Raw genomic sequence first — 24,475 nt, 5'->3', positions numbered from 1 at the left:
TCATACACAGTCAGTCCCAATTTGTACATGCATATGCGGGCCCAAGTACGCAGCCTTTTGCGCAAGAAAAAAATAAGTCAAGAGATCTACTACGCCTTCCAAAAATCTGCGCTGTTGTGTATCCATGCCATACCGCTTGCCTATCCGTCAACCCACTGACCGTTGCCACATTTTTACTTCCTGTACCACATGCGGGTGATCTGACACCATGGTTAGTGAAAACCGAAGATAACCACCCGAGGGCGAAATAACATACCTTGGTGTGCCTCATCTTCTTCTGCAGCTGGAAGATACCGTACATCAGCGCCTCAGAGGTGGGCGGGCAGCCGGGGACGTAGATATCGACGGGCACGATGCGGTCGCAGCCGCGGGTGACGCTGTAGCTGTAGTGGTAGTAGCCACCGCCGTTGGCGCAGCTGCCCATGGAGACGACCCAGCGAGGGTCGGGCATCTGATCGTAGACCTGGCGCAGGGCGGGCGCCATCTTGTTGGTGAGGGTGCCGGCGACAATCATGACGTCGGACTGACGGGGCGAGGCACGGAAAATGATACCGAGACGATCCTGGTCGTAGCGGGGCGTCGACAGGTGCATCATCTCGACGGCGCAGCATGCCAGACCGAAGGTCATGGGCCACAGCGAGCCCTGGCGCGCCCAGTTGGCGATCTGGTCCAGCGTGGTACTGTGGAACATCATGTCATGTCAGCCGTGGGCTCGATGGATGCGCATTCTCCTCAATTGACGGCATGGATTGCTGCCGACACCCTCCCTCCCATGCTCCTTTCCTCCGGGGCGAGACGTACAGCGCGTATTGGACAACACCCTTCTTTCCCTCCTGGCTAGCCAACGGCACATTGGTGGGCATGCCCTTCTTCATGGGTGGCGGGGCGCCGGGGCCGTCGGAGATGAGGGCGGGCTTCTGCATCGTGGTGGCATTGCTCTTCGACGAGTTCGAAATCCATGCGGCAGAGACGGCGCGGAAGGGGGTGATGGCAGTGGAGGGCTTGGCTGTTCAGGCGGCGCAGGCGTTAGCACTCGTGTTCTGGGGATTGACTGATCGAAGGTGGCGGGCGGAGATGCGGGCGAGCCGGGGTAGAGCTAAAGCGCTGGTGGATGGGCAGGCGGGCGTGGGTGCAAGATTGGCGTACCGCGCAGCGCCATTGAGGCGGCGGACCTGGTCGTCGACAGCATGGCGAAGATGGGTATCCGGGACGACGAAAGGAAAGGGCGGAGTGGAGAGGTGGACGCGGTGCGAGCGGGTGGCGGATGGGGTCGCGCTCGCGGCAGGTCGATGTCGTTGACGTTCACGCTCTCTCGCTTGTGCTTGGCGCGCGCAGTCTTACGGGAGCGCCATAGTCTGCGCTCTGATTTGGCGGCGCCCTTGCCCCGCGATAATACCGAACCCCGGCTCGCCCAACGATGTCCCTGATGACTACACCTGCCCGCCGCCCCGTGAGGCAACCTGTCGCGCATCTCCAGTTCAAATGCACACGACGGGCCTCACCACTAATACTAATCCCGTCTGAGCGCATGTGAACCCGCGAACCTCTCCTGCCGTTGCAACCATGGCAGCCACCCGCGTGCCCTCTATAGCGTGCATCGGCATCATAGGCAAGAACGTAGGTAGCCGTAAACTCAAAGAAACTGCCTCCAGAGCTCATGCAAGCCCCAGAACAACCCGCTCCATGTCTCGCTCTTCCCGCCAGATGCTCGCGCCCCCTTGGAGTTCTCCTTCCTGCTCTCCTCTTCGCTCGACATCTTCGAGGCTCGCATGCCGCACAAGACGGCCGACCAGGACTTTGGCCTGCTGCAGGCTGTCGACGAGCGCCTCGCTATGTACGGCTGGATGACCAACACCGGCGTCAAGTTCGTCATCGTTGTCGACATGGAGGGCCGCCCAGCCACCGCAACCGACGCGAAGAGCACCTCCGCCATCGGCTTGAGAGATGCCGACATGAAGCCTGTAAGTGACTTTCCATTTCAAGCCCCTACTCTCGTCATATCATAGAGAGATCGGTATTGTTGATGTCCAAATAGGCTTTCAAAGCCCTGCAATCTGCTTACATAGGGCTGCTGAGAAACCCCTTTTACGATCCCGACCAGCACTCTCCTCTGACTGCCAATGCAGAGCAGTCTGTCGGCTCTACTCAGATCACGAGTCGGCGCTTCATCAATGAGGTGAAGAGGATAGGGGAAACGTGGACGCCCGGTATCGGAACCATGTGATGTGGCCAATCATGAAAGAGCATTCAGGAATAGACAGCTTATCACGCATTAACATTGACCACAACACCAGACGTGGCTAGTGGATTTGAAATAGATGTAATGACTCGAAGCCTTCATATATCTGCTCTGTTGTCTATAGAGAACGTCTTCGTGTTTGAGACGTAGCAATGGTACACCAGCATACCGACTTCTTTCGTGACAAAGCCATTTGCCGGAAAAGGATACATGCCGTACAGCAGAAGCCAACCTATCCCAACCAAGATTGCGCCAGACCGTTTACCAGGCTTTTTACTGAGCAGCTAATCATCTGAGCCAGGGCGAAAAATCAAATGCTGTGCAGAGCAACACTGGGTATCCTCATCTGTGGTAGTGTTGCTCCATTTGGAGCATGGTAGAATTTAGAGCTTGGCCTTCACATCTCCTGATGCGCTAGCCTCCTTGTTCAGCGTCACGGTTCCCGTGTTCTCGCCTTCGCCGAAGAAGATGACTTCGACCGTGAGGTCATCCCTACATAAATCAGTACTGGGCTCCTCTGGAATATGTATCTGAGCGGAGCTTACCTGTAGCGGCGGGAGAAGGGACTTGGCAGCGTCAGCAACGCACAAAGCTGATCCTGGTTCTTTCCACCAAGAGCGTTGCGCACAAGATGCGTCGCGGCGTTCTTATCTTCAACGATAAACCTCTCGGTCTCAGAGCCCGTCACGCCCCACTGTCTCTGCCTGATAGGGGCCCGCTGGCCACTCATGTCCTGTTGAAGACCGTCCTTCTCGATCGGTAGGCCCTTCTGCTGGCTGAACCAGCTCTTGAGCCACGCGTTCGTGTTGCTTTGGCCGTTCTTACCCTCAGCCTGGGATTCCAGCCACTGGCCGACAAGGCCGACAACTTCCTCGTTGGTCAGCATCTCCCACAGACCGTCCGTAGCCATCACCACAAAGTCTCCCTTTTCAGGCTGGACTTTGGTCGTAGTGACGACGGGCTCAGCCGTGACATACGGCGGGGTCTTGAGCAACGCGGGGGAGGACCGCCCGAAGTAGAATTCCTTGATCTTCCTCTGAGTCTCGATGCTCCACTTGTAAACCGCGTCACCGAATGCCCTCGAGGGCTCAAGGCCACCCAAGATGCGACCGTTTCTGGTCACATCGGGCTCACCAGGGTGCTCCCTCCGTAGGCGGGCTGCTTCTTCCTCGGTACCGCCAGTCTGGTCCACGGACAAGGGAGTGGCTGTCCACTTGCCGTTCGAGCCTCTCCGCCCGAGGACAGCACGAGAATCTCCGGTACACGCTACCCTCAGGAGTTTCGAGTTGCTGTCGTAGAAAGAAAGCAGACCACACGAGCCCGCTAGGGCGGGAGCAAGCAACTCGGCAGCTACCCGCTTCGATTGCGCCTTCATGACCTTCTGCACGGACTCGTGGACAATCTCGTGGTCCAGGCGCAGGAAACCAGTCTTGATCGCTTTATCGATCGATTCCGCAGTGGGAAGCTTCACAGAGGGATCCGCCAGGGCCGACTTGTACGTAGCGTTAAGCTCACGAGCAACGAAAGAGATGAGCGAGTTGCGCAGTTTCGCCGAGGTGATCCAGCCACTAGAAGGTCGAATTAACCAATGTCATCCCTGGTCACTCCACAGCCTTGTCATACCTGTGGCCGTCGAAAACACCCCAGAACATCCAATCGCTGTTGGAGGAGCCATCGTCGGTCGAAGCAACGCTTTGGGGCACTTCAATGATCTTCTCGGCATGATCATCCTCGATGGGATCGTTGCTGGGGATCTGCACGACGTCGTAGCGAACCACTCCTTTGCCCCGGCCAACCAGCCAGGACTCCTCATTCCTCCTCAGCTTCTGCGTTGCTTGTTCCGGCGTCAGCATCTCGACGACCTTGCGGCCGTAGTCGTCCGTCTCTTTGGACAAAGGCGCGTCGGCCGGCAAGGTGCCGGTGAAGACCTGACCCTCGTGGATGACCAGGACCTTGTTGCCTCCGTCAGGAGCCTTGTCGGAGGTTGGGCCGTGGGTGCTTGCGGCGTTGGTGTAGACGCTTGACGCACTCAGACCTCTGGTCTGCTGTCCGGGAACGGACACCGAGGCGACAGGTGAGCCACCGTGTAGGGGATCGCCGTCACCGCGATAGGCGAGCCAGGCGCCAGTAGCGACTGCGGTCGACACGAGGGCGTAGCCGAGGCCGCGGAATTGCATCGAGGATTGGAGGATTTGGTGGCCGGACCGCTGGCGGTGGTTGTTGTAAGCACGCGAGCTGACGAAGCCCGGGGTGCGGACACCTCTGCGAAGGCCCGGGCGGCGCACGGCGCGGCACGTCTGGAGGGCGGCACGACGCATTTGGGAAAACCGCGCCCGACGAAGGCCTGAGTCGGCGGGTGGAGCGGAGAGCAGGCGATAGCGGCGGTGTCGGAGAAGGGGAGGTGCGGCGTGTCGGAGGTAAACGAGGGAGCGCTGACCTGGTGTTGAGGCTCCCGCATGCCTTGCCGATCGCTCGACTGCTGTGTCGCTCGGCCCGTTTTGTTGGCGGCCCCCCGCTGTGTTCTCTGCAGAGCTGCCCCACGTCATCATCCCTCGCGCACAAGCACTTGCGGCGTTTGCCATTCTTCTGACTCTGAACCTGCAGCTGCATCCACACCACCGAATTTCCTCACCGCCATGTCTGCGCGCGCATTACGCAAGCTCCAGCGCGAGCTCGAGGAGAAGAAGCAGCTTGAGCTATTGGCTGCCGAAAATGACGAAGACGACGAATCGGAAGAGGAGCAGCCAGCCGCCCGCCCTGCGAAGGCCAGCATGTTCGCCATGTTAGGTGGCGATGATGATGGAGACGACGACGATGACGAAAAAGAAGAGCCCCGAGAGACGTCCGAGGCGCCTGAGGAGAGCGAGGAAGAGGCACCGAAACCAAAGGCATCCACCGCAAAGCGAAATAAAAAGAAGAAGAAGAAGGCCAAGGCTGCGAAGCAAGCTATCGATACGCCGACAAAAGAACAATCTGCATCCTCTGGGCTCGACGAAATCGATCTTGCGCTCCAGTCCCTCAAAGTCTCTAAATCCGGAGATCCAGGAAAGTCGGCTGAGGAAACCGCGGCCGATGCTGCGGCACAAGAGTTGTACAAGCTGTTAGCGGTCGACACTCAAGGTCTGCATGCACAAAATGAAATGCGCAAGCTTTTCGGAAGGGCTGCTTTGGAGAACAGGGCGGATGATGAGCCTGCTGGTAGAGGTAGACGCGGCCGCGGCGCGCAGCAGCTTGGTTTGGCGCAGGCTGTTGCTGCGCGTAACATGCCAGGCGGCCAAGGTCTCGCCTCACTGGGTCTGCGCCGGAACATATTCATTCAAGGAAAGGAAGAGTGGCCCAGGGCAACAAGTGGAGGTCTAGGCATGGAGATTGTAGAGAAACGCGCCGACGGGACTGTGGAATACAGGTTCATACACAGCACGGCATACCAGGACGTACAAAGGCAATTCGAGAGCTGCGTGGCGTCTATGGATCCCAACCGGCTGGTGCAGTTGCTCCAGTTCAACCCATACCACATCTCAACCCTCCTTCAAGTATCAGAAATCGCAAAGCAAGAGCGAGACCACGCAACATCTGGCGACCTCCTTGAGCGTGCTCTGTTCTCATTCGGGCGGTCCATTCACTCGACGTTTTCAAACAACCTCTCTCAAGGAAAGGCTAGGTTGGATTTCCGGAGACCGGAGAACAGAGAATTTTGGTTGGCGGCGTGGCGCTACATTGCTAACCTGGGCATGCGTGCGACTTGGAGGACGGTATATGAATGGGCAAAGCTACTTCTCAGCCTGGACCCTGAGAATGATCCGTACTGCGTTCGTCTTGTCATCGACCAATTTGCCGTCCGCGGCCGGCAGCAGCAAGACTTCATCAGCCTAGCCCAGAACGACTTCTTCAAGAAGAGATGGGCAGACCTTCCAAACATCCAGATGACGCTAGGCCTAGTACAAGTTCAAGCAAATGAGCGCAGCAAAGGGCAGCAGAAACTTTACACGGCAATCGGCAAATACCCTTGGGTGGCGGCTCGTCTGTTCCAAGAGCTTGAGGTCAACGACATCCCACCGGGAGTATGGGGCAAGCAGCCGCGCACCCCTCACGAGCACCTGATGACTGAGCTGTACGTCATTCGCGCCAAGGATATCTGGAACACACCAGAAGCCAAAAACTTGCTGGTTGAGGTGGCTTCGGCGGTGCAGGCTTCTGGAACAGCAGACCCTGCAGACGACGCCATCACCCGAGACATAGCCCGCCACACTATACTTACCGACAACCCAGCACTTATTGGGGCAGTGCCGCGATCTCTGTCTTCTCAAGTAAAGTCTACATCAGACCCGCTGCCTCCCAACGACAACGTGGCGTCATATGACCCCACGCCAAGCAGGACAAGCCGACAACGAGAAAGTCAAACGGTGGAAGAGATGCGGGAGGAGTACAGCAATCTGCGGGCCTTCTTCCAGAGCCTGATGCCGTGGTTTCAAGCACGAGAAGGCGACCAGGGAGAGCAACGAGGAACAGAGCAGCTGGACGAGGCTCCACCACTGGATCCAGAGGTGCGCGACGAGGAGGTAGTCAGGCGGATGGTGGAGCAAGGGATTCCTTTCCAGGAGTTCTGGGAGCGTACGCAGCGCTATGAGCAACTGCAGAACCAAATGGAAATGATGGGCGAATTAGAGGAGCTTCCGGAGACGGGGGAAAGTCGGGCAGCGTCGACAGAGGGCGCAGAGGGCGGTGGAGGTAATAGCCACGATGCCAGGGGTGCGGATCCTGCGGCGTAGATAGTCACTGCACGGAGGTCGATCAGGCACTGTGTACAGGAGCGCGTGAGCGTGCCGATAGGACTCCGCTAGGCGAGTCGGGAGATTCGCAGAGCTTAAAAAAAAAAACAAGAAAATAGGCAGACAGATTAATCAAGATAGCATGCATGCTTTGACGCGGCGGACACGTAGGCGGCGCTAAGCTGGCCCAGTTCAGACCCTGAGCAGCGCGGGTACGCGTCGGCCGGGAGACCTTCCGTGCTGGCCGCCGCTTGACCACCGCATCCCAGCCGCAACGCATCTCCGTTCCCACGCCTGACGTCGACAACCTGCGGGGCACGACAGCATGAACTCGTCCGACTGACCTCGTACGCATAGATCCGAGCCTGCAAATCCGACAAAACCGCTGGCTCAGCCCTGTGAGGCGCTGCTCTCCCTCCTGCCTTACGCAAGCATTGTACTCAGGGTCGCCCGCATTACGAGTCCTTCCAGACGGCACATTCTTCGCAGGCCAACAGGGATAGTGTAGGGCCAGCCAGCCTCTTGTCGCCCTACAGAGGAGTCACTTCCGCAGTAAGTCTTGTCAATTCCCCAATATAGCCCCAGCGTGCCTCGCTCCTTCTTTCACATCCATCCCTCCCTTTGTGACGCCCCACCCGCACCTGTGTCGTACGGGCAAAAAAGAAGGTGTATGAAGTCGCTACATCCGCACGCCCGCGGTCACCACCAACACCACCACACGTCTTCTATGGATATACGTCGCCGGCTAACCTGGTCTGGGAAGGGGATGCGCGCCCAAATCGCCCAACGCGCGGGCCGCCTGCGCAGCACCTCCCTCAGCGCCGTCCCTCCGCCCCGCACCTCCGCCGACTACGATCACGATCTGGCCAGAGTCGCCGCTAGCATCCTCTACCGCACTCCCGTCCCCTCCGACTCCGGCCTCCCTATCTACATTTTGAACGCTGCCGCTCTGCCCGATGTCGACGAGGCCGACTTCGACAGCCTGCTCCCCTACGTCCTGGCCCGCCTGCCCGGAGAAGAGGAGCTGCTCAGCGGCACCGAATACGAGGTCATCTTCTTCGCAGGCGGCGATGCCGAGCGCGCAGCTGGTGGCCGGAAGAACCGCCCCGGCTGGGGCTGGTTCATTCAGGCATACCATGTCCTGAGCCGCGCCATGCGCAAGCGCCTGCAAAAGCTGTACATTGTACACGAGAGAAGCTGGGTTAGAATCTTGGTGGAGATGTTCTCGACTATCGTCAGCCCCAAGTTCAGGAGGAAGATCGTCCACGGTGAGTGCGCCCCATATCCGGAAAGTGCGCGTGGACCAGGCAGTTAGGAGTAGGCTTGGCGCATAAGTCTGGGCAAAATGAACCGCAGCTCGGTACTCGTACGAAGAGGTTGACCGGAATATCTCGCGCGTATTACGCGCAGATATTTGCTGAGCTCAGCGGTGCCTGGCTTACCCGCGCTCTAGCCTACCCGCGCACATGGTGGCGCCGTGGCTTATCTAGAGAGCACGCTGACACGAGAGCCGCAGTCTCCACCTTGACCCAGCTCGCAGTACACCTCCCGGTAGAGACTTTGTTGATACCACCTTCCGCATACCTCCACGATCGTCGACTGTCGCAGGACATCCACGCACCCTTTGCCAGCGGTCGCCGCGCCTTCTCAGTCAAGAATCCTTTGCCCAAGAATGCCAATGGCGATACAAGACTTCCGCGCATCTTGCGCGAAACCACGTCATTCCTGCTGATAGACCCCAACATTGAGACTGAAGGCATTTTCAGAATCCCCCCGCATTCTCGGCTGAAGGAGATCCTAAAGGAAGCGTACGACCGCGGCCAGAAGTACATATTGTGGAAGGAGAATGGCGTTATGCTACCTCTGCCACCTCATGACGACTCGGACACGACAAAGGCCATTGTGAACGAGGTTGATTCCAGGGATTGCTATGGAGTATTCCTGGCTGCTGGTTTGATCAAGACCTGGTATGCCGAATTACGTCAACCCATTTTCCCCCAGTCGGCATACCGTGAGCTGCGGAGCCTCTTTGGAGATCCAGATGAGCCGCCGTCGCGTAAGGCTTTAGTGGAGCTGATCTCACCGAAGTCGGAATGGTCGGCGATCCCAGCCATATCGCGCGAGATCTTGGTTCGTCATCTGCTTCCCCTCCTGAGCACCGTGGCAGACCATCGGACTTCCAACAAGATGTCGGCCGAGAATCTGGCAGTTTGCTTTGCGCCAACGCTTGTTTGCGGACCTGATCAGATCGAGGATGCCAAAATGTCGAGCGTTGTCCGTCGGATTATGACCGAGGCTGTGGAAACGTGGGAGGATGGTCTTAGGGAGGAGTGCGGCGTTGATAGCGCTGCTTTCCTCCGCGATCTACAGCCACCGGAGGACCCGAAGGAGTACGAGGATCCCCTCGAGTCCTCACGTAGGCCACGCCCAAGGTCGGAGGACTTTGGTATTGAGTCCCCATCAGAAGAAGACGCCGGATTCGCCGATTCGGAAAAGCAGTTTTCGGGCATCATCCTGCAGGACAACACAGAAGAGTCGGCGGCCCCGGCATTGCCCCCACGCCCGTCGGTATCTAGTTCCAGAGACACACCTTTGAGCCCCACTGGTAGTGACGATTCATCTGTAAGACGCAAACCAGCACCATCCGTGCAGGTGCCCCCGCGGTATTCCACCATTCTTGCTGATGAAATGGGGGGAAGCTCGGGCACAACACAGTCACCTCTGACGTACGCCGCAACGACGGATGGTTTTGGCCCTTCTCGCAGTTCAGGGCGTAGCGTGGACGAGAAGAAAGGGGATAAGTCCAGTATGCGACTTCCTGGTTCTAGCCTTCCTCACATCGTAGTTCCAAAGCGTAAAGCCCTGACTGCCGAGCAGATTGCTAGCGCAGAGAGTGCCGTTTCTTCTCCGGAGCGCACTGTTTCTGCCACTCAATTCCCACAGCAACCCCATGACACCCAGCCTTCATCAAGACAAACTCGCGCACCACCTGGTCTCGCCGAGATGATCGGCGCGGCCGCGGCCGCTGGTGCCGTCCATCGCAAACCCATCTACTCCAGACCGGGCTCAAGCGGCTCAAGTAACCCTTCCGCCATTCAGTCACCTAATCTCACAAGCCCGCCCGCTCATGGCACTTTTGGTCGTCGACCCTCCCTCTCTCCCAAAGACGCTGAGTTCCGCAGAGCCGAATTCTCTCCAGTGTCCCCCCTCACCGCCTCCGATCTGACCCGTCGCACCTCCACCTCCTCGCTATCCGCAGAAAACGTCGGCTCTGAGTACGAACGCAACGGGTCGCGCTCGCGGGGGCCGACAATCAACTCGCTCGCCCGTCCAATGTTCCTGGCCTCGGCGGCGCAGGCTCCACCCCCCAACAACAACCTACAGCGCGCGGCAACCATGGCAACGGAACCGACCACGAAGCCGCGCGCCATGTCGTCGGGTTTGCTCAAGCGCATCCCGACCTTCGAGCCGCCGCCGATCCCGAGGGATAACCCGCGGAAACTGGACTTGAAGAAGAAGAGCGTGGAGGACCTAAGGAGGATTTTTGAAAATAAGGCGGGTGCGGCGGAGAAATTGGTGAAGGTGGCAAATGAGAAGGAGAGGAGTACGAGTAGGTTTAGTTGAGTCGAGTGAGATGCGCTGCGATGGATTGGGGGCGTTTGATTAGGGGGTGGTATATTGTTGTTGCTGTGGCATTTTGAGCTGGCGGGATGGTCGCATTGGAGGGGTTATTCGAATTCTCTTCATTCTTTCCTCTTTCTCCTTCACGCCTGTTACGACATGTTATGCCGAACGCTTTCCTCACTTGTAGACTTTTTCTCACCATTATTCCACTGTTTGCGATATCTTTTGCTATCGGGTACCCTTTTCTTCACCTTATAATTTCGTTCTCGGATCAGGTCAATGAGATTGCATTTTGTGGTGGAAACAATTGATCCAGTCACTACCTGGAGCTCTTTCCATGAATTTGAACAGGGCAATCACCTGAGATTGTTGGTCAACGCAGTAAAGAACGTGTATAAAATTGTGTGCTGACATTTAACTTGATCTTCTACAGAACGCGCAAGCGAGACAACCTCCTGTGCGACTCTTTGTTCCCGTTCCCTTCTAATTCTACGTCTACTAATTAGAAGTATTATGGCTGTCGTCTCTATACATCCTCCAAGATTGAAGTGAAATAGCAACACTTGTCGAGGTCAGTCATTATCAAGAAATTCACTTGATAACAACGATGATGAAGTGACAAAGCGACTTTTACAGTCATTTCTGTAGGATACGACACCTGATTTATTTGGGGGATGGAGGTTTTTGTCCAATTCTCGATTCTGCATAAGTGGTCACAGAGGACTGTTTTGTGAATCAGCACTCTCAATTCAAGAGGTTTTCCTTTTTCCCACTTCTCCAAAGCCTACTTTGGCCTTATATTTCCACCCCCTAATGCTGAAGCAGCTGGTTATAATGGGCTCTGAGATGTCTGGCAGCGAATCTCACGACTGGTGATTGTAAGGAGATTGTTTGGGTGAGAAGAGAAAAGAAGCAGCCAAATTAGCCGCTACCTACCTATGAGCTACTCTCGTGTCTTGTGATGAAGAGACCCCACTTATCACGAGTTGGGTATTGACAAGCGAATCGGATTGTGGCCGACCCGCCGGGTGCTGCACACCTGATATCACCGACAAGCGATCTGCAAAGAACCCTTGCGCGAGTTAGGTTATAGCTTGCACTAATGTGGTATGCAAAATTACCGGGTGGCTGAAAAAAAAGACTTTCTATCTCGGGCTGGGTAGGAATTCAATCACATTTTGCGGCACAGCTGCGGGGTCTAAATATGGGGTCATCACCAACCTGCTGCGCCGCATGCTGACTCGGAAGGTTTCTGCGCCGCACATTCTAAAGCCCGCCACCGTCGCCAAATGAATCATGTTGACGGTGTATTCACATGCCCACAGAGCCATTGATGCGCCGTAAATCTTGGTGAAATCCATTGCATGTCCCAGGGTCTCAGCTTTCGTGGTATAAATGAAGCTTTTCTTACCTTCTCTCTAGGATACGAGGTCTCCATTACAGTATTCATACTTCGGCATGTCAAATTTCTTTGTGATTGGCCCGTTTAGCGCGCGCCAACTGAATTATTGTCGCCTGTGATCAGAAAGGCCGAAAATGTAAATGATCAGTATGGGCCCAATCAAATCTTCGTCTATCAGTGCCTTCTTTTGGGGCAGCTTTGCGGCACAGCATAGCTTGCTGCGCCGCATCAACCTCGCCGCACTCCTAGAATATTAGTATATAGTTAGCGTTCGATAGGATCAGTTCTCGTTCGTGTCTGAAATTGTCTCAAATTCCTTTGCCCAACGATTTTGCCCTCTCGACTATTATTTCTTCTTAACTAGCGAACATGACGCTATACAAGGCCGTAAAAACAGGAGGAATGGAACTGTGAGCCAAACAAACCCGCCTTGACCGCTTTTTTCATTTCCGCTTACGCCAACAGGGACCCTCAGTGTATCCGTGTCACCAGTCACTCAAGATTGTCACCAACATGGGTTTCCGTGTGCGAACACTTCTTCGCCGCATCGGTCATGATTATCACAGCTTCCATTATCAGCACCTTCTGGATATTTAACCCATTACCCTTCTGCTCGCAAGTTTGGATGACTTTCGGCGGAACGGATGAATGTTTCTGGAGACCAACTACCTTTGTGGAAGTTACCGCTTACATCACCTACGCCCTGGCGGCTGCTTGGTGGTACAACCGACATCGGCACTGGCCTTATCAGATGGAAGCAGTTGTTCTCGCGATTCTCGTTGGAATGGGGATTTCGTGGGCCCTGAAGGCCGGCCATGAAGCAATCTGGAGGAACACCATACCGTGGAGCATATTCTCAGGATTGATGATCAGTGCCGTCATGGATCGTCGGAAACTTCGCCGAGGTGACACCTCGTGTGTGTGAGGAGGTCGGTTTGGATACGCTTCATTCCAAGGGATAAGCCAGCGTTTGGTATCTAATTTCGACTTGGAGGCAGAACAAATTTAGTCATACCAACGGTTATCAACTGTCTCGTGACTTTCCATCAATCGTGCTTGCTTGTCCCTTGAGAGCTTCCTGATACCTTGTCGTAGCGCAGCCCGTGATGGATATGTAAATTATGAAAATCTCAGCAAACAAGTATAGTTGAAGGAACACCGCTCGCAAGGGAGGGGTGTGACCCGCTGGGGCTGGAGCGCACATGATGTGCCAGCTGCCAGATCTCAGCTGAAGCATATTAAATTCTAGCATGTGAGGAACTGTACACCAACCTCCACACGCGTCGGACGTTCCAAGAACTGACAAGCACCTTATCCAAAGCTACTGTCCGGGGGCTAGTAACCACACAATTCATACGGCTCCCTTGCTGGGAGCGTAGGAGCGGGCTAAATGCTCCATATCCAAATGTTAGGAATGCGTCTGACGGTCTTTCGACATAGCTCACAGGCATCATATTCGCAAAATGGTGAAGATCAAAAAGAATGAAGAAATGCTGAACTTTGTCAATCATGAATTACTTTATCGCCATGAGGCTTCTAGTAGCCTAGGCTTTATCCCTCGTTACGCCATAATGCACCAATGACCTGCTTTTGTCTTCTTTCCGCAAGGAAAAAGAATCCCATCAAAACAGCATTCCTGTGCCGTACATGCTTTTTCTCGTCGCGTCCAATCAAAAGGACTCCTGCGCGCCGGTTTTTTCATCTTTTCCTCTCCGGGCCTTCAACATGACTAGGGAAAAAAAAGTCATCAACGTCCCCTAATATCCAGAACTTCCTTCAACATGACTTGAAAGATCGTACCGATGTGGAAAATGCGCTAGAAAAACATGGGCAAAGAAGAGTAAAAAGGGAAGAGACAAGAATTCCAGCATCATCATCATCAGTCAACGCCATGACCAACAACAAAGCGCAAACGCCTTGCAAAGCGACATCTGGGTATCAACAACACCCCTCATTGAAAAACAAAACGTCTTCTCTCACACCAAGCACCGTGCCCTCTTACGAGTTATCCGCACAGCTGAAAGCCGCGCCGCCTTGACCTTCGGACAACGCGGATCCACTGGCCCACAGGCCAAGACCGCAGATAGCGGCGCCCTGGCACAGCATGTAGACATTGAGGACGGTGAGGAGGCACTTCTTCCAGTTCTCCGTGTAGCGGCCCTTGTTCATGTACAGCCAGAGGCCGCCGCTGAAGCCGAAGCTGAACCACGAGCAGAACAGGGCGGAGATGAGGCCGAGGAGGAGCGAGAAGGACGGGATGGCCTCGGCGATGATCCAGGCGACGACCCAGCTGACGCCGACGATGGCGATCCAGCTGACGAGCGGCCAGCCGCGCTTCTGGTGCAGGCGGTGCGGCTGCTTGCGCCAGCAGCGCACCCACACGTACTTGCACGCCACGTGGCCGCACACGACGCCGGCGATGATGATGGTCGGCAGCGCGAGGCCGTACGCGACCTTGGCGACGATGGGCGAGGCCGAGCCGAGGGCGGGCGACTTGACCTCGGGCCCGGCGTAGTAGTAGATGACGACGCCGACAATGACGTAGAAGCTGGTGGCCGTGATGTGCATGAAGGCGACCGACTTGGGGAAGTCGCGGGGGTTCTTGAGCTCGCTGCAGAAGGTGAAGAAGGCGACGTGACCGGCGTAGGCCAAGATGATGTTGAGGAAAGCGAGGATGCCTGTCTTAACATCCGTGTCGTGGTTGACAGCCACGATGGCGCCCACGTCGGGCTTGGTGATGCCGATGCCGATCATAGCCAGCGTCACGCAGACCAGGATCGAGATGCAGGAAAGCACCGAGAGGTAGGACACCTTTTCAAGCTGGCGCTTGAGCGAGAGGAGGTAGCAGATGGCGAAGCCAACGATGCCGAAGACGATGGTGCACGTGCCATGGCCTGACAGGACGTTGAGCGCGACGGTGAAAGTTAGAAGATGCGCAGCCTGGATGAAAACGAGGATGAGGACTTGAGCAACACCCATGATTTCGCGGGCCACAGGTCCGGCCATGAGGAAAGCGACATCAGCGAAAGTGTGGCAGCCCGGGAATTTCAAGTAGAATTGGCCAATCACAAAGGCGCTGTAGGCGGATATGGCACCGAAGATGACAATCATGAGGATTCCACTATTTTCTTCAGTGAGCGAAGTGTGCATAGAGAGGATCTGGGCAGAGCTTACGGGAAAAGGCCCAGATGGGCAACAGCCTGAGGCAGCGAGAGGACGCCCAAGGAGATATTTTCAGCAACCATGACTGCAATTGATCTCGCGTTAGAATTGTACGGCTCCGAGGCATAAGGGCGGTCTTACGCAATCCGGCGTGCCACCACTCCATCGTCTGGTACTTGATTTCTGCGTTCTCATCTTCATGGCCGAACGGATTCACCTCTCCAGCCTGCGCAGATTCCAAAATCAGTAAGAGGGGGGAGAGCCAATGAGAGGAGGGGCAATTACAGCAGTGTCAGAGGCCGTGTAGGGCGGAGGGATCGCCCCCTTCTCCAGGTTGTCAAGACCCTTTTGCCGATCTTGCAGCTTCTCGTCCTGGCTTTCCGAGGAGCTGGAGCGGGTCTCGAGAGCAACGGCCGCATCGACGGGCTTGCTCTCGTCCCGCACGACCGGGGCAGCGGCACTAATGGCCAGATCTTGCTGGTTAGGGCGGGAATGGTCCTGGACACCCATGGTGGGCGTAGATTAGGGGAGGGTAGAAGAGGGTAGAGGCGGGTTGCGTCGGCTTTCCAAGGCGGAGTGGAGGATGGCGAGATGCAGGTTCAGATCGTGGGAGGGGCGGGAAGAAAAGAGAACGTGCCAGGAGGCTAGAAGTAGCGCAAGCGGGGAGGCAAAGTGGATTCCAGGGCAGCAAGCGGGTCCCTAGCAGCGGACGACTGCCGCGGCGCGCCATCACCTCGGTGAGTCAATGAAAACGGCGATGGACGACGAGAGGTCTGGCGATTACGGCGGCCGCGGTGGTGCAGATTCGGGACGTAGTAAAAACTAGGCGAGAGCTAAGACCAGGGGGTGGTTTCTTGTTACGTGATCTCGCCGCAGAGGGCCCAGCATACCCCAGGCCAACTGCCATGTACAGAAAGAATCTGGAAGGAATTGCAGCAGCCGGAGAGCCGTCGGGGCGGCAGCCGGCTTGGGCGCCATCTCCATGTGTGATTGATGCTTGTCATGGGAGCAATTGGTACCAGATTCGTCCGGATTTAGCGGAGCTGGACGAGTGTCGTTGTGCCGAGCACCGGGGAACGAGGGGCGATGACGGATGGCCAAATGCGGTCGAGGTGATTGGACGCATTGAAGGCTCAACTGTTTTGCACGCGAGCCACGGTACGGGACGGGCCTTGAGCGCCTCGCAACAGGGCTGAAGGCGGCTGCCCTCTCCCTCGCCACGGGACATGATACATGATTGACACCAGGCGTGTGACCGTCGGGGGCCGGATCGGAGGGCGCTGAAGGCGAGAACGCGCGGGAGGTGACGTCGGCGGGTGGATTGATCCTCTTCTGATGAGTCCTCAGGCCGTCGGAGGTCAGCGGTCGGAGTGGCGTGCAGCGGCGATTTTCCCCAGCGGTACCGGCGGGCGCAGTGCCTGCCAAGCCACTTCCGCGCCGCGGTCGGAGGGCCTCGAGCCCTCGAAAATCCTCAGCTCTTGCATCGTGTTCTCGTACGAGGGTGCAAGGTCCCGGCGGGCGCGCGCGTGTGTTATATGCTGGCCGTCTCGGCGAAGGGCGCAGCCATTGACAAGCGGGGGCGCGATAAGACGGGAAGACATGGCCGGCTGGCACCCGGCGCCGCCGCATCCACACCGGCACGACTTGTGCTTCCCGCGCGTCCGCAACCATCACCCGGCCCATGAACCTCGCAGCCGCCGGCCAATCAGCGCGGCCACGAGCTTATGCAATGGAGGCCCAGGCCGAGACGCAAGCCGACAGGTGGAGAAGCGCTCCATCGGCCGCCATAGCTCCCACAGCTCAGCTCCGCTTGGAGACAACAAGCTGCCCAGCTTCCTCTTCCCACGATTGACATCCAACCCATCTCGTCTCTCGATCGCCTGCTTCGTGCGACCCCGTCCAGCTCTAGTCGGCGTTACCGTCGCACCCGCGCCCCCGAGCAGCACCCGCACTGCTACCCCCATCGGTGACCCGCGCATTCGGCCACCGTGATCCCTCTGCCATCACCATCCCATTCCAAGGCCACCATGGTCGAGCTCCGCAAGCGCAAGACCCCGCCGCCCGCCCCCGAAAAGGCCGCGAAGAGGAAGCCGGGCCCCAAGTCGAAGGCCGCCAAAGCCAAAGAGGCCGTCACCGATGCCGTCAACACGGCCACAGCCAAAGCCGAGAAGACGGTGAAGAAGGTCGAGGAGAGCGCGACCAATGGCGCCTCTTCCACTACCACCAAGCCCGCCGGCAAGCCCGAGGTGGGCGCGACGCTCGAGCTCGACGGCTTCGGCGGTGAAATTGAGACCAACGACGGCACCAAGACGACGCTGAAGAAGCTCGTCGACGAGAGCAAGGATGGCGTCGTCCTCTTCACCTACCCCAAGGCCTCGACTCCCGGTTGTAAGTTGCCCTCTCCCATCACTGCCCCCTTCCTCCCATTTCACTCTCGCCAGAGCACCGCTTCTCCACACGCACAACATCAACCCCGCTTCGCGCACGGATCGCCCAGTCCCCGACGAAATACCACATTCCACAGACCTCCCCCCCTTGGTTCCGCCAGCTAACTCCGAGCCTCCACAAAAAAAGGCACCAAGCAAGCCTGTCTCTTCCGGGACTCGTACACGCCTCTCACCGCCACGGGTCTCAGCATCTTCGGCCTCTCGTCCGACTCGCCCAAAGCCAACACCACCTTCAAGACCAAGCAAAACCTGCCCTACCCCCTGCTCTGCGACCCTTCGTTCGGCCTCATCCGCGCCATCGGCCTCGCCAAGCCCGGCAACGCCAAGGGCACTGTGCGCGGCGTGTTCGTCGTTGACAAGAGCGGCAAGGTGCTGGCGGCTGAGGCGGGCGGTCCCGATGCGACGGTCGAGGTGGTCAAGAAGATCGTGGCGGGAAAGAGTGGCGGCGACGACGCCAAGGCGGACGAGAAGGAGAAGCAGGCCGAGGACAAGAAGCAGGCTGAGACGGCCGGCGAGGTGGCTGACGCGGCGGCCGAGGCGGGTGTTGATGGGGAGGGAAAATAGGTGCGGTGAGTTGAAGTGATGCCGTCGCTGTGATAATTGAGGTATAGTGCAGCGTGCGAGAGTACACGCTCGATGCGCAAATGTTTTTTTTGTGTTGGGGACTTCGATATCTCTCCTTGGGCCGCCGCTTGGCCTGATGTCTTGGATCTGCCTTTGTCACGCTGTTCGGTTGATGATGATTTGGATTGAGTTTTTGATTCCCTTTGGTTTGGTCCTTGTGCTTGTCAGATGTCCTAGTTTCTCACGCTATAAAATACTGCAAAAGCCTAGCCACGGTACCAGCCAGCTGGTGAATGATATTCACTCGTCTTTCTCTACACTCAGAATGGACTTAAAATTCGAGGCGCGAAAGACGTCATGCACGCGCTAAGCAGCGGTCCGGGCCGACTGCCGTGCTTTATCAAAGCCGGCTATGCCTGTTCCTGAATTCTTTCCTCGCCATTGCGCTATACTTCATATAGTGCTGCAGGAATGTCCTGAATGTTCCCACCGTTGCTGCTGACTGCGGCGTGCGTCGCTTGTATGTTTAGCTCTTGTCTACCGAGACGAAGCCCTCAAAGCTCAACGACCGGATGAATGCATGGAGATGTCCAGCATCAGAGGCAATTTCTGCACAGCAGCAACAGTTCATCATGAAGGGGTTCTTTGAACATAGACCAAAGCGCTCATAAACTAGCAGTACCGTAGCTGTGCAAATTTTTGTGAGATCAACAAAAAGGGGAGAGTAATACTTCATTAGGGTGTAAGTCCGTAACAGCACATCGCACATTACAAAGCTGTGTAAGAGCAATCTTCAGGGCGCTCAGAGCTAATTTAAAGGCACCCGTGGAATTGCGCACACTTCATGTGCGCACGTTCAAACCATGTGTTTGTGAAGCGCGTGCTCGATACTACTCTCATTAGAGAGACATGCATTTCGTCACAGAACTCACTGAAACCATCTCTGATGGCTCTCGACTGGGGAGCTTACGAGCTTATCGTCAAACATTGGCTTTCTCTACTAAATCAGCGAAGCGTCCTACCTAAGATATTGTAGATTTCGGGAAAGTCGGAAACTGGGGTCTGGATGCCATCAGCAAGGATGAATGGTGTTGGGCATGGGTTGTGCGACGAAGAAGCTATCCAGCATGTAGATATAGTCACTGATATCAACCAGGGTGACCAGTCGTGAGAGGCAAAATATTGGTGTGTACTTCAGCATTCGAAAACAAAAGGCAATAGCACAAGTCGCACCTACTATCGTCAATATCTTAAGCCTCTGTCGAAGGGGTTTAAGTTTACAAGTAATAGGAGTAGTAGGGTAGAACTGGCAAATCAAGCCCACGGCTTGTGCTTCTGAATTGAAACACTGCCCAAAGCTCCAAGTATTCTACGCAATATTTAATTTTCTGGGCAGAATTACATGCCGTCCAGCCTACACTGCATGCAGTATTGTGATGCGGCGTGAGGTAAGCGTTGTAGCTGAGCTCACTGGCTGGCCGGTTTGCCCTTGGGTGTTGGTAGGGTCTGAACATAGGTAGCCATTCAGTCGTCAAACTACCAAAAATTATGGCCCTCACCAACAAACCGACCTGCTGCTCAGCCAGATTCTCGCATCATGATGCAGCTCATGGATGAGTGAGATCCTGCCGAGTAAGTTGGTGCAGCTCAATTCCATGGTAAAGGATCAGCCCGGGGTACGATAACCAACCACTACATTCACGGGGAGTAAAAGCCTTGTCTGCACGTCATTCTGAGTGAACTGTGAAGCATCAGCACAGATAACTTCTTTTCAGAATCAGTCCTTCCTCAACTGTTCTTATGCAGACCTGGGCAGGATATTACCCTTATGCATGCACTGCGTCATGCGCGGTAGTGAGGACATCGCGTGTGGTAACAGAGTGCACCTGAGGTCCCTCATCAACAAGCGTTTCTAGTCCCATCAAGCTTCGCTTTTATATAAAACTTCGTTCTTCAGCTGGGATCAATGTTATTGACTCAAATTGTGATACTGGCAAAATAACATCTTCATTTCCCGAGAACTTTATCTCTTACCATCACTGCGGCCTTTTTGTGTGCAGCTCACCACACAGTATATCTCTGAGAAGCCAAGAATGGGTTTCAGGCTTTTCTCACATGGAGCGAGGTCGCTACTCTTCTTTATTTGATCGTAATGATGATTCACATAAAGAAAACAGAAAACCCTGAGGTGGCGAGAGGCGTCAGACTGAGGCCTCTCAGTGTAATTTTAGACAAGATGGAAGCGGAAAGTGAGCCAGTTGTTTAGGCTAAAATCACGAAAGCCACGGAAATCATCCATTACCCCAAAGAAATTGAGGAATGCGATACTTCCCCATAGCTTTATATCTGAAAGCCCGCTTCAAGCTCACAACCTGCACATGCACCTCGCAGGACTGTTCTCTGTGGCTTCCAAGAACATAAAATTCCTGGATAGAACAATCTCGCAGCATAACCAATTCCACTATCATGATCCTCCAGTGCGTTTCAGCGCCCGCACTGGAGCATGGAGGGGTGAGAAGAAACTGCTGTATCTTTGAATTATCTTCAGTTGTTCTCCCTGTGCCCGAGGACAACCACAAAGAAGCTCTAGCTTCAGCTCCGCATTGCCGTTTGGCCTGACGCACCTTCCACGAGAGCCCCTCACCTCCGCGAATTTGCGAAATCTGGCTTAAAGAAACTTGACTCAGTCCCTGTGCTCTTTTGATTACTCAATAATCATGAATGAGTCGGATTATTATTTCTCAACATTGTGTCGCATTATTACACTTTAGTGGGTGTAAATTATTCATAACGTAGGAAAGGGCGTACTCACTAGCTACAAGCAAGTTGGCAAGGTAGGCTCAATGGTGAGGAGCCCAGGTAACTCACAGCAAGTATTCTTTTTTAGGTCTGGCCAGCGTGTATTCTGGTGTCTGACAAAGACCGGGGACAAAAGATCACTCGCATCTACGCCCCTCGGTACCCCGACGTCAACATAGATACAGCAGCTATTATCTGCAAAGTGACAGAAATGGCCATGTTAATGTAAGAAACAGCTTCGAGAATCATGGCTCACTACAACATGGTGAGTATCAGCCAGTTTCCGGCCTCGTTCACTCAACCTTGATATTTGTCATTCAATTGACAGCACTGAAAACATTATTATAATCATAATAAGAGTGTAAGTACGTGTAATTTTGACACATTATGTTTCGCAGAAGTATATCAAAATGCTGAAATATTAAGTCACTGCTCCGGATTCATCAAAAGTTGGACTCAACATATGATCAGGAACAGCCACCCGCCAAGTAGTATTGCGTTCTGTCGCAATTGTACTTGCTAATTGAATAGTGGCAATTAGAAGCTCTCTCCTGTAGTTTGAGATAGTTGGAGCAAGCGAACGGGAACAAGAGTTTAATACGAGACGGAGAGCGCCATTTGGCGATGTTCACGGGACCGGAGAGATCACGTTCGACCTTTCTGGCTTTGAGTTCAACTTCTGCAGACTTTCACACGCATCTGCGACCTGCATATGAGGGCGGATGATAGGACATATTTTCTGATGACCACTGAGTGATGTCACGTCGGCTCATGAAAAGACTCTAGTGATAAAACGGCGCTCAGAACCAAAAGATAATAAGGTACGACTGGCTGAGGTTAATGCCTTAGATAAACGAGCACCCAGTGTTGGATACTTACGGTATTACTTTTTTCCTTTTGAAATAGCATGCTCTGTGGAGTACATCCCGGGGGAAGGTGATGCCTCTCATCATCAACAAGTGCTAATGTTGGCCACCAAGAATACGCCATGTTGTTGCTCTTTGAGAACGAATGTATTCGTTGATGTTTTGCAAACATGAAGATGGAGGACTTGAACCTAAACTTTGAGTAGGTATGTACTTGTGAACTGCACCTCTGTGGCCCTGAATTTATATCCAAACTCGGGAGAAGGAAAGAAAGTGAGCGAGGGAGGGGCAGGAGTCCAATGGTTATTGCACAACATTAAATGTCGTAGATCCATAGCATCGAAGACTCTAGACACTGACCGCCGGTAAACATTCTTAGTGAGGGTGAGCAGGAACATTGAAAGCATATGAAGGAGGTCATTTACCCACGGAAAACTCACGACCGAGCCGAGTTTAGCACGGATGTGAAGCGATACAAATCTAGTCTGACTGTCTACTGCTGTCATCAGTGATGGCCGCCTGGAGATTTATATTTGATTACTCGATGTTTTGGCGTGGTTTTAAGGCTGATGGCAAAGGCGAGTGCAAGGGTCATGTGAGTCAATCTGTAGCGGACTCATGACCTCATGCAGACCAAACTACCAGCAATGACTTGTAAGAAGACCTAATGGATACTGGCTATTTGAAGTTTCCGGGATTTCACTTACCTTTTTCAGAAAACGCATTTAATGGGCAAACGTGCTGAAGTCCATCGAGCCATATGCCTAATCTCAGAATTGCACGAAGACTCCAAAAGAGGACAAAGCACAAAAGACAGAGTCTCTCTGAGAGAATATCTCCCAAACTCCAACCAATCATCCGACCCACCATCCACGCCACGCCGCCCGCCAAACAACGCCATCCCAGCCACGAATGAAACCCAGGCCACCCCAGCCGAAGCCCTCCATACCGCCAACACCTGAGCAAGGAGCACCCCCACGAAGCCCCTCCCAATCAACCCAAGCCACCGCAAGTCTTCTCATCCATCAGCCGGGGGGAGGGATGGCATGTGCACGGACGCGAGCGGGAAAAAGGATCTCGTTTCAATTTCATACATCTGCGACACTGGTTCTATTTTCCAACCTGTTTTGGTCCACAAAGCACGCTCAAATCAAAACATGGGGGGGACGGAGCCAGATGTTTCCACCAGTTCTATTTTATCTGTCTCCCCACAATAGATCATCGAGTGCAGAGAAAGCAAGGTCTAGACCACCGAGCTTGGCAACGAGGATCTGGGGCAGGAGGGAAAAAAAAAAGGTAAACGTGTGATGTAGTTCATGCGACACGATACTGTTTGATCCTCCGATCCGATACTATCGACGCCAAAGGCACACGAAACAGCATTTTGAAGAAGTAGATGACGGAAACATAGGTGTAGTGGTTCACGTCTGGGGCGCACGCTAGAAGCAGTCCGGGCCGTAGCCAACAGCACTAATACACGCCCCCAAATGATCCTTCGTCCCAAACTCTTCCCCCCTTCGCAAAAAGCCGCCGCCGGCGCTTTTCGACGACCGATGTTAGATCCGCCACCCGTTGAGCCGCTGCCACTGGTTAGTGTGAATCTATTCATAGCATCTACCGTGGCGGCAGATCAGCGAAAAGAACCGGCGCTTCGAGAAGGCTAGCTGGCTACACCATCAATAGTGAATCACGATAACTCAATTTGGGTCCGTTTGTGAGATGTGGGAATAACACGTCAAAGACGGTCTCTCTTTTTCTTCTATCTCAATGTTCGCTTGCTCGCTAGGTGACTAGCAACAATTCTGTTTGCGGCAACTCCCCCCTGTCGACGAGATTTCCTTCATCCTCCTTCCTTCCAATCCTTTCTTGCGCCTTCGAGGAAACCAGTCCCAGAGAGTGTTCAAAAAAGACAAGGAAATAAAGAAGGGAAGGGAAATTTGTGAGTGTATTGTGAGTTGTGGGGGGTATTGAGTTGAATAAATCGCCGGAAACAAAGGAAAGATAGAATAAAAGACTCCGACCTTGACGAGATTCCAGAACGACCTTGCGATGCTGTTGTTTGTATTGACAAGAAAAAGAAAATGCTCAGGCGCTCAGGTGAGGGGAAGAACCCACTGGGCTGCAGTCTCCGTAACTTCATCATAGCAAAACAAAAGAAAAAGACAAAATGGTGACGTGGCTCTTCGAAAAGAGCACACGAAGAAGGGTATAATCAGCGCAAAAAGACAAAAATGCAGTGTGACTTTCCACTAGTCTCTTTTTTTCGGGAAAAAGGAGGAGCGAAGAGAAGAGCTTGAGAGTTGAGAAGAAAGAAAAAGAGTTTAAAGGTGATTGTGAGGAACCCTGAGATTCTATCGAGTTACGAATAGCTTGACAGCACATGGTTCGTCAACGAAGAAGAATATATCAAATCGGTCGGGCTCACTGAGCCGCGGTCCAGATGCAACACCGACCAGCGATTAAATTTAAACCAAAACAAAACGCAAACAAATGGTTCTTGACTCCCAAGCTCCAGCCCTTGTTCTATCCTCGTTCACGTCCAGAAACGGTCCAGCGCCTTTTTGTGAAATGTATGTACGCTCTCTTCATACTTTGCACAGTGA

General features: G+C 54.5%; 7 protein-coding genes across 7 annotated transcripts; 4 read left to right on the top strand and 3 right to left on the bottom strand.

The window, feature by feature from the left end:
* Positions 1–173: 173 nt before the first annotated feature.
* Positions 174–1,189, bottom strand: LTHEOB_9353 (Mitochondrial NADH-ubiquinone oxidoreductase; the record flags this gene model as incomplete). Its single annotated transcript, XM_035518932.1, has 4 exons — positions 174–200; positions 257–680; positions 802–1,006; positions 1,147–1,189. 4 exons carry the CDS (start codon positions 1,187–1,189, stop codon positions 174–176), a joined length of 699 nt encoding a protein of 232 aa, XP_035368958.1.
* A 374-nt stretch (positions 1,190–1,563) lies between these two features.
* On the top strand, positions 1,564–2,224 carry LTHEOB_9352 (Dash complex subunit dad2; the record flags this gene model as incomplete). The annotated part of the gene is made up of 3 exons (XM_035518931.1): positions 1,564–1,617; positions 1,671–1,961; positions 2,036–2,224. 3 exons carry the CDS (start codon positions 1,564–1,566, stop codon positions 2,222–2,224), a joined length of 534 nt encoding a protein of 177 aa, XP_035368957.1.
* A 398-nt stretch (positions 2,225–2,622) lies between these two features.
* LTHEOB_9351 (Pyruvate dehydrogenase phosphatase) lies at positions 2,623–4,557 on the bottom strand (the record flags this gene model as incomplete). The annotated part of the gene is made up of 3 exons (XM_035518930.1): positions 2,623–2,731; positions 2,785–3,807; positions 3,863–4,557. 3 exons carry the CDS (start codon positions 4,555–4,557, stop codon positions 2,623–2,625), a joined length of 1,827 nt encoding a protein of 608 aa, XP_035368956.1.
* Positions 4,558–4,875: 318 nt separating this feature from the next.
* On the top strand, positions 4,876–7,008 carry LTHEOB_9350 (Nulp1-pending protein; the record flags this gene model as incomplete). The annotated part of the gene is made up of 1 exon (XM_035518929.1): positions 4,876–7,008. One exon carries the CDS (start codon positions 4,876–4,878, stop codon positions 7,006–7,008), a length of 2,133 nt encoding a protein of 710 aa, XP_035368955.1.
* A 727-nt stretch (positions 7,009–7,735) lies between these two features.
* On the top strand, positions 7,736–10,632 carry LTHEOB_9349 (uncharacterized protein; the record flags this gene model as incomplete). Its single annotated transcript, XM_035518927.1, has 2 exons — positions 7,736–8,276; positions 8,525–10,632. The coding sequence occupies 2 exons, from the start codon at positions 7,736–7,738 to the stop codon at positions 10,630–10,632; spliced, it is 2,649 nt and encodes an 882-aa protein (XP_035368954.1).
* A 3,400-nt stretch (positions 10,633–14,032) lies between these two features.
* LTHEOB_9348 (Neutral amino acid permease) lies at positions 14,033–15,706 on the bottom strand (the record flags this gene model as incomplete). Its single annotated transcript, XM_035518926.1, has 4 exons — positions 14,033–15,155; positions 15,209–15,281; positions 15,338–15,422; positions 15,482–15,706. 4 exons carry the CDS (start codon positions 15,704–15,706, stop codon positions 14,033–14,035), a joined length of 1,506 nt encoding a protein of 501 aa, XP_035368953.1.
* Positions 15,707–17,223: 1,517 nt separating this feature from the next.
* On the top strand, positions 17,224–18,207 carry LTHEOB_9347 (Disrupter of telomere silencing protein; the record flags this gene model as incomplete). Its single annotated transcript, XM_035518925.1, has 2 exons — positions 17,224–17,584; positions 17,771–18,207. 2 exons carry the CDS (start codon positions 17,224–17,226, stop codon positions 18,205–18,207), a joined length of 798 nt encoding a protein of 265 aa, XP_035368952.1.
* Positions 18,208–24,475: the final 6,268 nt, after the last annotated feature.

This window comes from Lasiodiplodia theobromae (assembly GCF_012971845.1).
Source record: "Lasiodiplodia theobromae strain AM2As chromosome Unknown scaffold_31, whole genome shotgun sequence".
Lineage (NCBI taxonomy): Eukaryota > Fungi > Ascomycota > Dothideomycetes > Botryosphaeriales > Botryosphaeriaceae > Lasiodiplodia > Lasiodiplodia theobromae.
Note: the sequence above shows the minus strand (reverse complement) of the source record. Positions and strands in the feature narration are given on the sequence as shown.